The sequence below is a fragment of the Bacillus rossius genome (assembly GCF_032445375.1).
Source record: "Bacillus rossius redtenbacheri isolate Brsri chromosome 4 unlocalized genomic scaffold, Brsri_v3 Brsri_v3_scf4_2, whole genome shotgun sequence".
Taxonomy (NCBI): domain Eukaryota; kingdom Metazoa; phylum Arthropoda; class Insecta; order Phasmatodea; family Bacillidae; genus Bacillus; species Bacillus rossius.
In genome coordinates this window covers 30,309,806-30,325,161 of record NW_026962011.1, presented here as the reverse complement: position 1 = coordinate 30,325,161, position 15,356 = coordinate 30,309,806, and the positions used below count along the sequence as shown (strand labels likewise).

The following is a 15,356-nucleotide window of genomic DNA, read 5'->3' as shown; positions in this document are numbered from 1 at the left end:
TTTGCTCAGTTTATAATTAAGCACAAATCTGTACAAGGTTGGGACTAGGTAAACTTTTTAAATGTGTAAACCCGTTTACTTTTTAAGACACGCCGACTTTTATGGGATTCTTGGTAACACTTCTGGTAGACACATCCATAACAGAAATGTATACATAATCATATTTCTGGAAGGCATATTTTTAGGGTGTGTTTGGGTATGCGTGTCTATGATGATTATGGACAAACTGTACAGGCAGGAGAGGGAGTGTAGTCTTTTCGCGTGACAGTGCATGCAGAGGTGTGGTAGTACATCTATGTATATTAAACGATATTGTTCTTTCATTTGTCAGTCATGCATTAGGGTAAGCTTACAACAGGGTGCCATCGCGTTGGACTTGCTTACGTTACCTGCCCAAACGTATAGATAAACATTTGCAAACACGGATCTGTTAACTTAGTTAAAGATAGCTTGAGGACACGCACACACACACGACAGCTGCCGGAAGAAGTGTCCACGCTCGTGCTCCCCGAAGGAGCGCCCCCCACCCCCCCCCTCCCCAGAAGACCGCCGATACCGCCCCAGCCATTAGCAGCCGCGACGTGTCGAGGCGCGGTCTCGCGTCGCTCCCCGGCACCAAGCAAACATAATTACTCGACGGTAAACACAGCGACGCCTCCCTCTCGGCCTCGCAGCGCCATTGTTTATGCAAGGCTCTCCCCCCCCTCCTCACCCTTACCCGTACCATGAAACAATGAGGCGCCCGGCGGCCCGTAACTGTCCCTCGGCGCGTGAAATTACCAACACGCGCTCGGCTCGCCGCGCGACGCTGAAGGCCCCAGCGGTCCTCAGGGGGCGCCGCGACGCCTGCTCGGAGGTGCCGTCGACAGGGACTGCCTTCTGGGGCGACTAACGGCCCGCTGCCGCCTTAGACACGCCTTGCCTCTCGTACCGCTGCCAGCGTTACACAGGTCAACAAACCACGTAACTACACTGTTGTAAAGTTTCACCTTCAGTTTACACTGGTTACAAATCATCCAGGAATATTCATAAATTTACGGACACTTTGAACTTGAATCCAAAATAATATTAATGGTATATTAGCAATAGCGAAACATTAAAAAAAAAACTGTTAAGTTTAAAAAAAAAAAAAAACATTTTTTTTGTCCAACTTGTGTGCTTGCCTTTGTTCAGAGCAAAATGTGCACCGGGGAAGTCAAATACGGCGTAGTATTTTTTTTTCTCTCGAAGATTCATTTATTTGAAATTGCAAAGAATCCTTCGCTTGTTTTAGTTGAATTCTTCGTTGAAAAGTCCGTGAATTTACTGTAATTTCTAAAAGTAACATAACATTGATACACTGATAAAAATATCTTGTTTTAAAATTTTTGTAAATAAGTAAAAAAAAAAATAAACTTATGTCTTTATAACTAAGATATTGTAGAAAATATGTATGTATAATATTACGTCATTGGCTGGTACAAACGAAGGAAAATCACTTTGTTCCTTGGTATATAGAACATTACACAGGTAATTAATGTATCATTGGTACTTCCACTTCGGTGACTGACGTCTACTGATTAGACATTGGCCACAGAGACGCGAGCTACGACCCGCGCGCCTCCCAGGGGCTCGAACCACGGCCTCCTGATGAAAACGCCGATCGTCGCTCGGAATGGCCCGGGGCAGGGTTAGAGCGCCTGGCCCACGGAGGGCGCAACACAATCAGTTTCACAGCCCCTGGGGGTCGGGACGGGGGAAAGAGGAGGGAAAGCCCCGCGCGCTAAAAAGCGCCGTCAAACGAAGGATTTTACAACCCCGGCTAATTCGCCCGAGCTGTAATCCGGCTCTAATAAGGGGATGCCTCTCCCTCCAATTGTTCAAGCTCTGGCTCTAAATCCTCAAGTTCTCACGCCTGCCAGGTCCTCCCCTCCCTCCGGCCCCGTTATAGCCCCTCACTCTCTTTTACGGCCAGTAACCCTCGTCGGCACAGCTTGCGCGGTGCTGCACTAGTTGAGGCCAGGCATCGTCCCTTCCCCGTGGACACCCCTTGCTGCTTCGCTGGCCGTCTGGCAACTTCAAGGTCTCTCAGGTTGGGTCTCTCACGCCACCTTGATTTATGTTTCATTTTATTGCATTCACCATTATTTAAAGGCTATTTATAAAAAAAAATTAACACACTACATCGTCGCTTCTGTTGTTTCGTCACTAATATCGTCAACAATATAAAAAAAAGTCACGCAAGTCATAATTGCATCTATTATATCATCATACTTAGTGAATATTTGTTGAAAATATTTTAAGAGAACAATATATGCAAGGGAGGTATCGTGTTAAAATTCCAGGTCCAGTGCTTAGATAATAGCAATGACGAGAAAATGAAAAAATTCAGGACGGCGGTTGAGGTCGAGCCTTACGTCTCGTCGACGAGGGATGGTGGGGGGGGGGGGGGGGCGAAAATACAGCATTGACGGCAACGTCCGCCACGATTCCCACTCTCGAAAAAACATTCGTGTGTCTCCTCACGGGGAATCGAACCCGGAGGATCACCTCCGTTTGGATCATTTGTGATTTTGACGTGAATTCGATGAATGTCTTGTGTTTCGTACGGGCGGTCATGACAGAATCTTGACGACACGAAAATATGATACTTAGAAACGCCCACTACGGCCAAACTACACACTCGAGGCTAATAATAACCACGCCACCGTAAAGTCCGCTCTGACAGCAACGCTTCCCCCCCCCCCCCCCCCCGGGTCACCTCCACAATGACGTCACCTCGTGGCTAGCACTCGGTCGCAAGCGAGCTAGCAACGGAAGTACTTGGTCGATTAGCTCCAAACAACTTTTATTATTTACGCTAGAGTGAAAACTGGGTTTAGTTAAGATATACTTCAATATTTCGTGGGCAATATTTTTAACGCAAGCAACATGGAATAATGCCCAATATAAAAAAATAGAGTGAATCGAAAGAGCAAAGAGTGACACCCATTTATAACCGGCTACCTTGACTTTCCGATGCAGAGATATGCCTCAGAAAATAACAACATCGCACCCGATCTACATAATTTTTTAATTATTTTATCTATTCTTTCAGCACATTCCAACACGAGTAAGAAGGCTTTGCTCTTTCTGGCCAATCTAACGTCCTCTGGGCTTCTGGCGCACCTTATATCTTGCCATTGTCAAGAAGAACCTTGTCAACAAGGCCCTTTAGTTGAACAACCTTTGGAAAGATGTAATTAGCTGCAGATTTATTCACCTGTGATAACTCGGTCGTGGTGTAAGAAGTTATTTCTTTGAGCATCTTTTCTGCATTTGCCAGTATCTCTGATTCTGTCCACTCTTGTGGGACTTCAATCTGCGCTGTGCGGCTCTCACTGTCCCCTTTCTTTGAAACATCTCTTTTTTTTTGTTGCATAGATGAGCAGGATCATCTTTCTAACCAATATAGGTTCTTTCCAAAGATGATATGGTATATTGATGTCATCCATTTTCTCTCCTGTCCACTGGGTGTGGCAACGCTTGTCCAAGCTGTTCTCTTATCCAGCATTTAGTCTATATAAGTGAGCATATTCTCTTTAGAACAAGAGTCTTGTCTGAAGTTAGGCCAGACAGCATGCTTCGCCTCTCAGTCCAATTTACAGTAAAGATGTTCTTCTGTTCTTCTATGTATTCATTAAAACAATTCGTCTTGTCTGTCATGTTGTTATGTTGAGACAATGGGCTGTCTATGTTGATTGGAGCTATTTCCCGGTAGATTACCATGTCCAGTGGGGGATCAGAACCCAGATCTACTTGTCCTCTTTGCTGGCACGTATGTCTAAAACAATTTTCGATGAAACGAACTATTACCGTAAAAACAGGGGTAGTAACTTAAAAAAAAATAAAACGTCAATATCATTTCGTCGGAATTTGTTAATAAACATCTTAACATTGCCTTAAAGAATAAAATTGTACGGCCTCTCATTTATAATTGACTACAATGGCAGACTTGATACCTGTGAGCTTTGCCACCCATTGGACCACGGTGAGGTGGGGCAATATGCATAACCCTGCTAGATCTTTCAAGTTTAGTTCAGTTCAACTCCTCCAGCCACGCGCTCGCAACCACGAACGTGAGGCGATCAAGTAACTTGTAGGAGGGGCTCAGCCAGGGCCGGCGCGTCCATACAGGCGAACAAGGCAACCGCCTAGGGCGTCAAGTAGCTGGGGGCGGCGCAGCATGACACATAACAGCTCATACGATATGTTTAACGATTATTGAAACTAGATGAAAATGGATTTTTGTAACAGTTTCGAATGTTTATATTGATATAAGTAATTATTTAAAGTCCACGGTGACCTGTTTATGATTCGTAATAAGTAAAAAAAGTAAAAAAAAACACAAGCCTGCTTACATTTGATTGTTGACAAAATCTTAGGCTTACGTGATGTATTTTGAGGCAAGAAAAATTTTTTTTCGGGTGTCGGGCCGGGGGAGGGGGGAGGGGGGGAGGGGGTGTGGCGGGCATTAAGGTTTTTCGCCTAGGGCACCAATTTACCTTGCACTGGCCCTGGGCTTAGCCCCGGGTGGAAGAGAGACCGGGGTGCGGGCCAGACACGCCGATCAAACGTCGCTGCAGGCGGTGTGCGCGCGAGGAGGCGAGTGCCAGCGATATCTTCGTGCGCTGTCGGCACCAATCACAGCGGAGCCCGGAGGGCGTGTCGGCTCGCAGGTCCTCGACGCAGCACGCGGAGGGAGGGGGGGGGGGGGGCGAAGCTCTCCGCGGGCTAATTCTCGTTATCGCCGACTGTAATTGAGGATGCAGGGCCGCGGGATCGCGGCACTCGGGTCCGAGGAGCTGCGAAGTGGCACGGAACGCCGACGAGAACGGGCCGGAAGTTAACGAGCCGGGCGTTAAAACTGCTCGCCTGCGCGCGCGGCCGAACCGCTTCCGGACGCTTAATGCCTCGCTGCTGGAGGGGTCGGGGGTTGAAGGAGTGTTGTTGCCCCTTCGCCCGCCAGCAACCCTCTCCACACGACCTTACGACGACAGTCCTCACCACAATGCGGCAAATCCTTAAAAAAAAAAAAAAAAAAAAAAAAGATACACGGTTTTGTACACGCATTTTACCTTCTACCAGAATTGCACGGTCGTGCTATTTACGTGAGGATTATATTGGCGTGTAAAGTTAGCAAGTCATTCGACTGCACAAGGATTGGGTATCGTTGCATGTGATAAAACAATAACTTGGATCTTGAAGTGCACCACTTTTCCAATACTTTTGAAAAAAACCTGCTTATAAGTGTTTCTCATAGACGCATTGGAACAAACAGGCTGGCTCCGACTATCTCACACCGGGAAGACAGTGTCGAGGTGGATGGTCCCCCCCCCTCCCCCGGCCGGGCCTGGTGCGAGTGACGTCAGCTGGAGGTCTCCGGCCTGATCGCCTAATCGCCGTACTGTAAAAAGTATTTTTTAATTATGCAATTTTTTTTCTGGAAACCGGTTGCCAAGAAATATTTTTGCAAAAGTACAAGAAACATGCTGTAAATTCTACAGCATATTATTGCGGAAAATAATTGTGGGAAAAATAAAATTCTACATTACTACAAAAGTTGTTTGTATAATGTTTCATAAACTTTTATCACTTGAAACTGGAACATAGGAACATGTAATTCGAAAGTAACTGTTCAGCCCTCTGTTAGCTGTTGAGATCCGCAGGCAGTATAATGTATTGTCACACGCTGTTCGCTCCAGAGCTCACTGTCCCTCCTGGAAGCGATTATCTTCATGTAAATATAGATAACTGTACAATTGTATGGGCCGTATTTACCACTAAGTGCCATCTATCCGCAGTGAGTGCAATTGCTGAGTACATTGACCATGGTATGAGAGCTTGCAGAAGTTCTGTATTAATAAAATTAATGTTTGATGTTTGTCTTGGTGTACGGTATTTCGTAGGAGTAATTTCGTTAACGGGACGGAAATACATAAAAACGGCGCGCCTGCGCAGAAGTCTCAGAAACCTCGAAAAGATGGCGGACCCGCGGAATTCATTCTTTTATAAACCTACACACACACACACACACACACACACACACACACACACACACATATATATATATATATATACACACATATATATATATATATGTGTGTGTGTGTGTGTGTGTGTGTGTGTGTGTGTGTGTGGACGGGATTCCGAAACTCGGGTTATAAATCTGGAAATAGACTATTCCCGACCTTCGGGAAAATAATTTTACTCCTCGGGATACCTCGAGAAAAACCATTTTTTTAAATAGTAAAAACCTCCGGCAAACTAATTTATATATTATTAAAACATTATATGCCATCACTGTCCACGTTACGTGATAAACGTAATTGTATTGGTCAGACAAAGCACAAAGATATCACAAAAACACACATAAGACTTATCTGTATAACGTAAATTCAACACTCGGTCCTAAACTCGGTTAAAAATAAGGTAAATATGTAGTTGGGCAATATTTGTTAAAAAAAAAAAAAAAAATTAAAAATCCAAAAATACTTTTATTCTATGCTCTTTAACTTCCTCTTTTCATTAAACACGGCGGAGATAAGAAATTCCAAATACTTTATGAGATATCACCGTTCTTATTTTGCAATACAAGACCTGTGCAATCATTCGACCGCCGTTTTTTTTTATTTTGCCGTGTGATCGTGAATGCCTAATTAATTAAAATGGTCGATTAGGTCAGGTCAGTTACATTATAAATACTTTCAAACCAAGCGGAAATGAAAAATAATATGAATTAATTTTAATGGTTGTTTAGTTTTAAAGTATTTATAATGTAACTGATCTGACCTAACAAACCGGGACAAAGGATGAACAGAAGGAACTCACGTAATTTTTGACGTGACAACGTCTAACAAATCGATGAACGCCGGCTGCACGCACGAAAAAGTGTCCCGTAACGCACATTGTCCCACTACGGATGTGTCTTGTTACGCTCATTGTACGCATGCGCGGAATGGCGGAATCTCTCTTCCACTCGAATGGAACAACCATCGATTTGACTTTTCAATCATGTTTTCGTCGTTTGAATTATTAATATTATGTAATTTAACGATCGTCCACCGTTTTTCAGCACAATCGGTACGGTTATTTAAAAGTAATGTTGAATTTTTAATTACGTTTTTAACGAACAATGGTGTTTTACAGTTACACATAATAATTAAAATTACACTCGGGATCTTTTGCACAATGTTTTAAAAAATATTGTAACACATTATAAATACGTTTGGTGTATTTGGGATACGTATCTGTTATAAAATCGTATTATAAAAACGAAATAATATTATTCCTCTACCGTGCTGTCATCTACGGTGACGGACGCGAACCGAATGAATCGCGCTATCTATCCGCTGTTTATAAAGTGAAGTGAAAAGTTAATGTGGTTTTCATTGCTTATTACAACAACAATTTCGGCAATAAAGGTTAATTTTTCTTGCATTTTAAAAATCTGATTATACTAGTATAATTTCAAGTATTTATTATTTTATTATTAAAATAAAAATGATTCAATTTTATTCATAAAAGTATGCAATCATTTCATCAATGTTTGGTTATGACGTTGTCACGTTAAACTATCGTCCGTAAACCGACTTTACAGACAAACAATTTTTTTTACCTACATATTACTTGTGCAACAATATCCAAATTACAAATAAAACATTAAAGTTTGAAACGTTAAAAACTCACCTATGTTAGAGGCGGGTACAATTCCTTTGCCATTAGTAGAAAATGATGTAGTCATTCACCTCCGTCACGAAAAAATAAAATAAAATAAAATTCATACTCGTACACAAGAAACAATGTGAAAGCCGCATGAATGCACAGGTATTGTGATGAAAATTAATAAACTCGATATCTCCTAAAGTATTTGGAATTTCTTATCTCCGCCGAGTTTAATGAAAAGAGGAAGTTAAAGAGCATAAAATAAAAGTATTTTCGGATATTTAAATTTTTTTAACACATATCGCCCAACTACATATTTACCAAAAATAAAAATCTGATTAAATAAAGTATTGAATGTGAGCAAACATATTTAAAATCAGTTAATTTTTTTTTTTGCGAAAAGATAACATCTTTATCGTATTTTTTAGGTTGTGTAAGACAAAGAACTTCTCATGAGAAGCAATTATCAATATTGCCAAACGCGTGACATTAAAACGATACAAACACCGTTTTTAAGAAATAAACCGAAAGAAGCCTACTCGTTTTCAATAATTCTATGTTCAATTTTGTATTATTTTGCAGTTGGTTATCATGTATGATCAAAGGTAAATAACGGAAAATAGGATTATGAATCGAAAGTGGACTTAATAATTGTTTACAAAAATGTTATGAAATAAAATCATTACAACTGTTACGAAAATAACCGAAGCGCTAAAAATGCAACGACTTTGAGTAAAATTGTAAAAAATAAATAAATATTGGCCTAATCTAACCTGAGTTCGGTTGGGTTAGGTTAGCTCCGGTTAATTTAGGTTATAACCAACTTGTTAAATATTTTAAAGAATTCTACGTTACCTTAATTATCGTGTCTGAGTTTTGTATCGTAGGTTCATTTGTAACGTGAAAATAACACGAGAACACATGTATTTGTTCGTTACGGAGGTTATATGTTTACACATCTCTGGCGAGTACTGAAAAATTCGCTCACATATATGTATGTTTTTAAACACTACTGTTACTTTTTCTTATAATTGTACAGAATACATAGGTTTGCAAAACATATATTTGTAACTAAAAAAAATTGGTTGTCTGTAAAGTCGGTTCACGGACGATAGTTTAACGTGACAACGTCATAAAAAACATTGATGAAATGATTGCATAGTTTTATGAATAAAATTGAATCATTTTTATTGCATTATCACTATTTTGTATGGATACAAAGGAGTGAAATGAAATCTACAATTTAATTGATATATAATTATATTGATATATAATTGATAAATTTACTTTTATTTGCACTCATTAATTCAAATATGTTTATTACTTTAACGAACAGATTATTTTAACTATAACTTTTATACATGTTTGCTATTTAACTTCTTGAAATCTGTGTTATTCTGTTAAGGATAGGACGATGATAGGAAAAGTAGGAAACGAATGGGAGTGGTTCAAGTTTAATGTGCTTCGAAAAAGTCAAATCGACGGTTGTTCCAATCGAGTGGAAGAGAGATAGATGCGGCGCAAGCGTACAATGAGCGTAACGGGACAATGTGTCATCCTTTTTCGTGCGTGCAGCCGGCGTTCATCGATTTATTAGACGTTGTCACGTCAAAAAAATATTGTATTTTTACAACAAAAAAAACTTTTTGTAACAATTACAATTAATTTTTGTTTTTTGTTTGTTTTCCAGTGCGGAGCGGCGGGCGAGATCGCTCTGCAGTCAGCCCGGCGGCGCGTCTAATGACTGCTCGTTACTGCTGACAGCTTCGAGCCGTCCGTGACATTTGGCAGCTCGTCACTGGCCCCGGGGGGGGGGGGGGGGGGGGGGGGGGGCTGGGGTGGGTTGTGGAGGGGGAGGGGAATGTCACGAGGCCTCTTCAGTCCTCATCGCAGCGTCGTGCTCGAGCGAGACTCGGAAGACTCGCCAAGCGCACACGTCTCACAGTGTTGGCGACGAATAATTCCATCTCGTCTGGCCAGACGACAGCGAGATCAGCGTCTGATTCTCAGCTCCAACCTCCAAGGCTCGGTGTTTGCAACTCCACTTAATAATTACTGATTTATATTGCAGTTCCCACGGATGCGAGACCACGCGCATAGTTTCCGAACACCGACAAGCCCAGCAGGTTGTGGCTTAACGAGAAAATAAAACGAAAATATGTATTACTAATGTTCTCTTAAAGTGATTGCTAAGGGAGTCATCCACCCTTAAAAATAATATCCCAGACAATATTCCTGAATAAATATCAGAAACTACTCGCAACTAAGCAACAATTCGACAGATACTGTTTCTAATAACCGAGATCATACAGCTTTGAAAACATGGTAGGTAATATCATTTCTCTCCATTAATAAACTGGTATCTGACATCAATTTAACGCAAGACATTTTAAAACATTAAGCTGTGATGAAATTTTTGCCAAACATTAACATCCACCACTTTCATCAAAATTACAAAAAAAAAAAAGTCTTGCTGGAACACTCTCAGTAAAGCTATTCTAGCTAAATGCAAGATGGTAAATTCGAATTGTCCGAAGAGATGGCAATACGCACTACATACGGCATACAAGGCCGGCTGTGTACCGCGGAGGACTTGTTTCACGTCAAGTTGCGAACTCCGTCTGGCAGGCTAGGCAGCACACCACAACGAAACTTTGTGACTTTAACTGAGAGAGACATTTTTTTTTGTCACCGTGGCGGACGCAAGTTTGCAGCGAGCACAATTCTTTTCCAGTTCACCTCCTATTCTTTGAGGCTCCCGAAGATGTCTTCCTTGTCCCCGCCGTCTGCTGACGAAGCAGCGATAGGTGAGGCCGTGGAGAAGGGTCGGCAAGAGTGGGTGAGGCGGGAGGGGAGGGAAAAGTAATCAGTATTCCCGGCATGCCTAGCGAGCTCCCCCTCCTGCTTGTTATTTCGCATGTACCTCAGGCCCCGGAGGCGACGCTATTTCCCCCCCCCCCCACCATCTACCCCTCAACAGGACCCTTTCCTTTTGAGCTCCGGATAAATTATGCAGTGTTTATAGCCGTTCTTCGGGTGACCTCCCCTCCCCCTAACCGACAACCACCCCGCTAACCTGTGCTGACGGAGGCGTCTAGCAGACAGGACAGCCAGGGCGCACAACTGTACACGCGGAATATGGCCAATAATAAAAAAAAACAGTATGGTTGAAAAATGCCAACATCAAAAATTAAGTTTTAAATAGAAGAAAGCATAGAAAACAACTCGAAAATTGTAACATAAATACAAAATAATATTGACGAACATTCTTGGTTCAGAATTTATGGAATGTGGTAAAAACGGAGTGGCGTGTTGATTATAAAGGCAAAAAATATAATGGAATAATTTTCGCAAATGTAAAATTATTTTGGTAGCAATGAAATAAGTACGGCTGCTAAACTAAATGTTGTGTGTGCTTTGCTTGTGCTCGTGTGAATTTTTTTTTCCCCAATATAAATTGAGGTTATGATTTTTAGCACTCAAGATTTACGGGTTTGAAGTTTTTAATATTTGAAACGAAAGATAAAGCATTTTAACGTAATGCTCTGGTTGTTTCGTATTGAAAATGAATAATCTTAAACTTCATAGGCTATGTTAATATTACCAGCTGCGAACGACCCCCCAAAAATCAAGGTTGCCAACATTTACTTTCTAAAAGGAACGTCTTTAAGGTTGCTAGGTTGCCTCTAAATCCCGCACAGTTCTCGGATCACTAAAGAAAATAGGAGATTTATTCATAGCACTGAGTTGCCTCTCCTCGTCACCCCTGCTCTGTGCGCGCCAGTCTGCCAGGTGCTCGCTCGTGGCCAAGGGGCAGTGGTTACCGACGTTTCGCTCTGCATTGCAGCAGGCATCTTCAGAGGTCTCATACAACACAGGCTTGATCCCTTTCACGCTATCATGCTCTATACTAAACAAAAATGTTAGCGGGTAGGCATAATCCAAAAAGATCACGGAGTGTCCAATTTTATATTTTGAATGATTTTAGATCATATTTACTAACAAGTGAATAACCAGCATTAAAAATTACGTTTTTCTTCTTCTTACATAGTAGGCCTTCATAGTTTCTGCACAAATAATTAAAATAAATCTTTTAACGTTACTTATTATTTGAGCGTAACGTTTCGTTAACGACAGTAAACTCATCGATAGTGTTCAAGGACACTCTGGAAGGAATCAACTATGACATATAATAAGGAACCATGCAGCATTTACCTGGAAATATCCCGAGAATCCTCGGACAACCGAAGTTAGGTTGGCCGTTCTGTGATCGGCCCCAAGATCTCTGTAATGCAGGTCTAGTGTCTAACCACTGCGCCACTTAGTGCCATGTTGAAGAGCTGTTTGCAATATTAACAAATACATCCTCTCTTTACCCTCTTTTAACAACTGTAACATTCGAGGAAATGATTTTTACTGAGTTGTTATGAATGAACATTAGACGAAGAAATTTCTCAGATAATTTGGAATCACCTATACATATACTTATCGCGAAAAGGTTGTTTGATAGTTCAAATGAAAAGGCATTCATGTCATTGGGATGAGAATGGAGAAAGAAAAAGGGTCATTTACACATATAATTTTTTTCGCAGTTTAAATTCGTATCTTTGTGTGAACTGCGTAGCCAGCATTTTGCATCGTTAAAATCTTCATTTCTGGTTCAACGACTTTCAAAGCGTTTCCAATTAACTGGGTTGCAAACAGCCGTATCAGAATTGCTCACTTCAATGATTACCAACATGAGTAAAATAAAATCATATAATTGCTCTCATAATAAAGCCATCTCCAACCAGAGAGTGTTCAAATAATAAATGTAGATAAGTCATAAAAAGTGTATTTATTTGGTTCTACATTAGACGTGAAAAGTTTATCGTTTGTGCGGATGATACCACTGGATAGCTGCTTGACTCGCCTTTTGCAAAGCCAGACTATCTAATCTTGTAAATAAATAAAAAAGTATTTTATAGACTAATTAAATTACAAAAATTAGTCCTGTGTATGAATGTTTTTGAAATAATATTGCATCACCTGTGTACTTGACTATTGCTTTAACTACCAAATTTATATCAGCTGCATATACAAATATGTAGACATTTAGATGGCTTTTGAAATAAATACTTAGGAATCTCGATTTTCACGAGCACGTAATTACCTCCTTTAATCCCGAAGTCCTATAGGGTTTTGCAACTCATTTTACATGTTGTATTACCACTCAGTGCTTTTACCTGGCATTCAGAAACATGTTGTATGATCCAGATCACCTTACGCCATATTATTTAAAAATAATAATATTCAGTAAAAAATGAGAAAATGTACAATTATGAGAATAATTTATAACTATATACGAGGCTTGTTTAACAGTAACGGAAATATTGTAATTTCGCGAGTTGTTTTAGTCCGATTCACGTAATTGTCTCGTTGTTGTGTTAGTAAACATGTTTGAAAAATATCTGTACATTATTAGCCATATTGAATGTTCAGTTTGTTGTCATCTGTCGTAAAGGTTAAATTAATTTTGGTACCATAGGTGATTTGTAATTTTAATTATTTGTTAAAGAATACGGTTCACATAATTTGTATTGAAAGTTGTAACAAGAATGGGATAAAGTGTAACAATGTTTTAGAAATGTTAAATATAGTTTCTGCAACAGGAACCAGCTTCAGACGAGGACTCAGCAGTCCGCAGGTTCTCGCCAGCAAGTGCGGCTACCAGCAGCATGCTGGCGTGCGGCGGGAAGTCGCCCTCCAGGAGTATGTGGCCGGACTGTCTGAGTAGAGAAGATAACGCCGTGGACTGTCCTCGCGCGGAGACTCCGGACATGAGTCATTTCGGAAGACACCTCGCGGGAGGCGCCGCAGCGAAGAGGACGCCGTGGCCTGTCCTCGCGCGGAGCCTCCGCACACGGGTCATCTCGGAAGACACCTCGCGGGAGGCGCCGCAGCGAAGAGGACGCCGTGGCCTGTCCTCGCGCGGAGCCTCCGCACACGGGTCTCTCGGAAGACACCTCGCGGGAGGCGCCGCAGCGAAGAGGACGCCGTGGCCTGTCCTCGCGCGGAGCCTCCGCACACGGGTCATCTCCGAAGACACCTCGCGGGAGGCGCCGCAGCGAAGAGGACGCCGTGGCCTGTCCTCGCGCGGAGCCTCCGCACACGGGTCATCTCGGAAGACACCTCGCGGGAGGCGCCGCAGCGAAGAGGACGCCGTGGCCTGTCCTCGCGCGGAGCCTCCGCACACGGGTCATCTCGGAAGACACCTCGCGGGAGGCGCCGCAGCGAAGAGGACGCCGTGGCCTGTCCTCGCGCGGAGCCTCCGCACACGGGTCATCTCGGAAGACACCTCGCGGGAGGCGCCGCAGCGAAGAGGACGCCGTGGCCTGTCCTCGCGCGGAGCCTCCGCACACGGGTCATCTCGGAAGACACCTCGCGGGAGGCGCCGCAGCGAAGAGGACGCCGTGGCCTGTCCTCGCGCGGAGCCTCCGCACACGGGTCATCTCGGAAGACACCTCGCGGGAGGCGCCGCAGCGAAGAGGACGCCGTGGCCTGTCCTCGCGCGGAGCCTCCGCACACGGGTCATCTCGGAAGACACCTCGCGGGAGGCGCCGCAGCAAAGAGGACGCCGTGGCCTGTCCTCGCGCGGAGCCTCCGCACACGGGTCATCTCGGAAGACACCTCGCGGGAGGCGCCGCAGCGAAAAGGACGCCGTGGCCTGTCCTCGCGCGGAGCCTCCGCACACGGGTCATCTCGGAAGACACCTCGCGGGAGGCGCCGCAGCGAAGAGGACGCCGTGGCCTGTCCTCGCGCGGAGCCTCCGCACACGGGTCATCTCGGAAGACACCTCGCGGGAGGCTCCGCAGCGAAGAGGACGCCGTGGCCTGTCCTCGCGCGGAGCCTCCGCACACGGGTCATCTCGGAAGACACCTCGCGGGAGGCGCCGCAGCGAAGAGGACGCCGTGGCCTGTCCTCGCGCGGAGCCTCCGCACACGGGTCATCTCGGAAGACACCTCGCTGGAGGCGCCGCAGCGAAGAGGACGCCGTGGCCTGTCCTCGCGCGGAGCCTCCGCACTCGGGTCATCTCGGAAGACACCTCGCGGGAGGCGCCGCAGCGAAGAGGACTCCGTGGCCTGTCCTCGCGCGGAGCCTCCGGACATGAGTCATCTCGGAAGACACCTCGCGGGAGGCGCCGCAGCGAAGAGGACGCCGTGGCCTGTCCTCGCGCGGAGCCTCCGCACACGGGTCATCTCGGAAGACACCTCGCGGGAGGCGCCGCAGCGAAGAGGACGCCGTGGCCTGTCCTCGCGCGGAGCCTCCGCACACGGGTCATCTCGGAAGACACCTCGCGGGAGGCGCCGCAGCGAAGAGGACTCCGTGGCCTGTCCTCGCGCGGAGCCTCCGGACATGAGTCATCTCGGAAGACACCTCGCGGGAGGCGCCGCAGCGAAGAGGACGCCGTGGCCTGTCCTCGCGCGGAGCCTCCGCACACGGGTCATCTCGGAAGACACCTCGCGGGAGGCGCCGCAGCGAAGAGGACGCCGTGGCCTGTCCTCGCGCGGGTATCTCCCACTGGACTGTTCATTACCTCGAGCTAAACCTCCATACCGCCTGGTGACTATTGCGATCTCTGAAATTGAGGAGATTCGTTCGTAGTACCGGACGGTTTGGCTACGAATTGAATT

General features: G+C 44.4%; 1 protein-coding gene across 1 annotated transcript; it reads left to right on the top strand.

Moving 5' to 3' along the window:
- Positions 1-13,502: 13,502 nt before the first annotated feature.
- On the top strand, positions 13,503-15,269 carry LOC134541816 (uncharacterized). Its single transcript, XM_063385509.1, has one exon. The coding sequence runs from the start codon at positions 13,503-13,505 to the stop codon at positions 15,267-15,269; it is 1,767 nt and encodes a 588-aa protein (XP_063241579.1).
- The last annotated feature ends 87 nt before the right edge of the window (positions 15,270-15,356 follow it).

What these genes read in the sequence shown, in the direction of transcription:
- LOC134541816 (XM_063385509.1), top strand. Translation starts at nt 13,503, where the DNA reads ATGAGTCATTTCGGAAGACACCTCGCGGGAGGCGCCGCAGCGAAGAGG.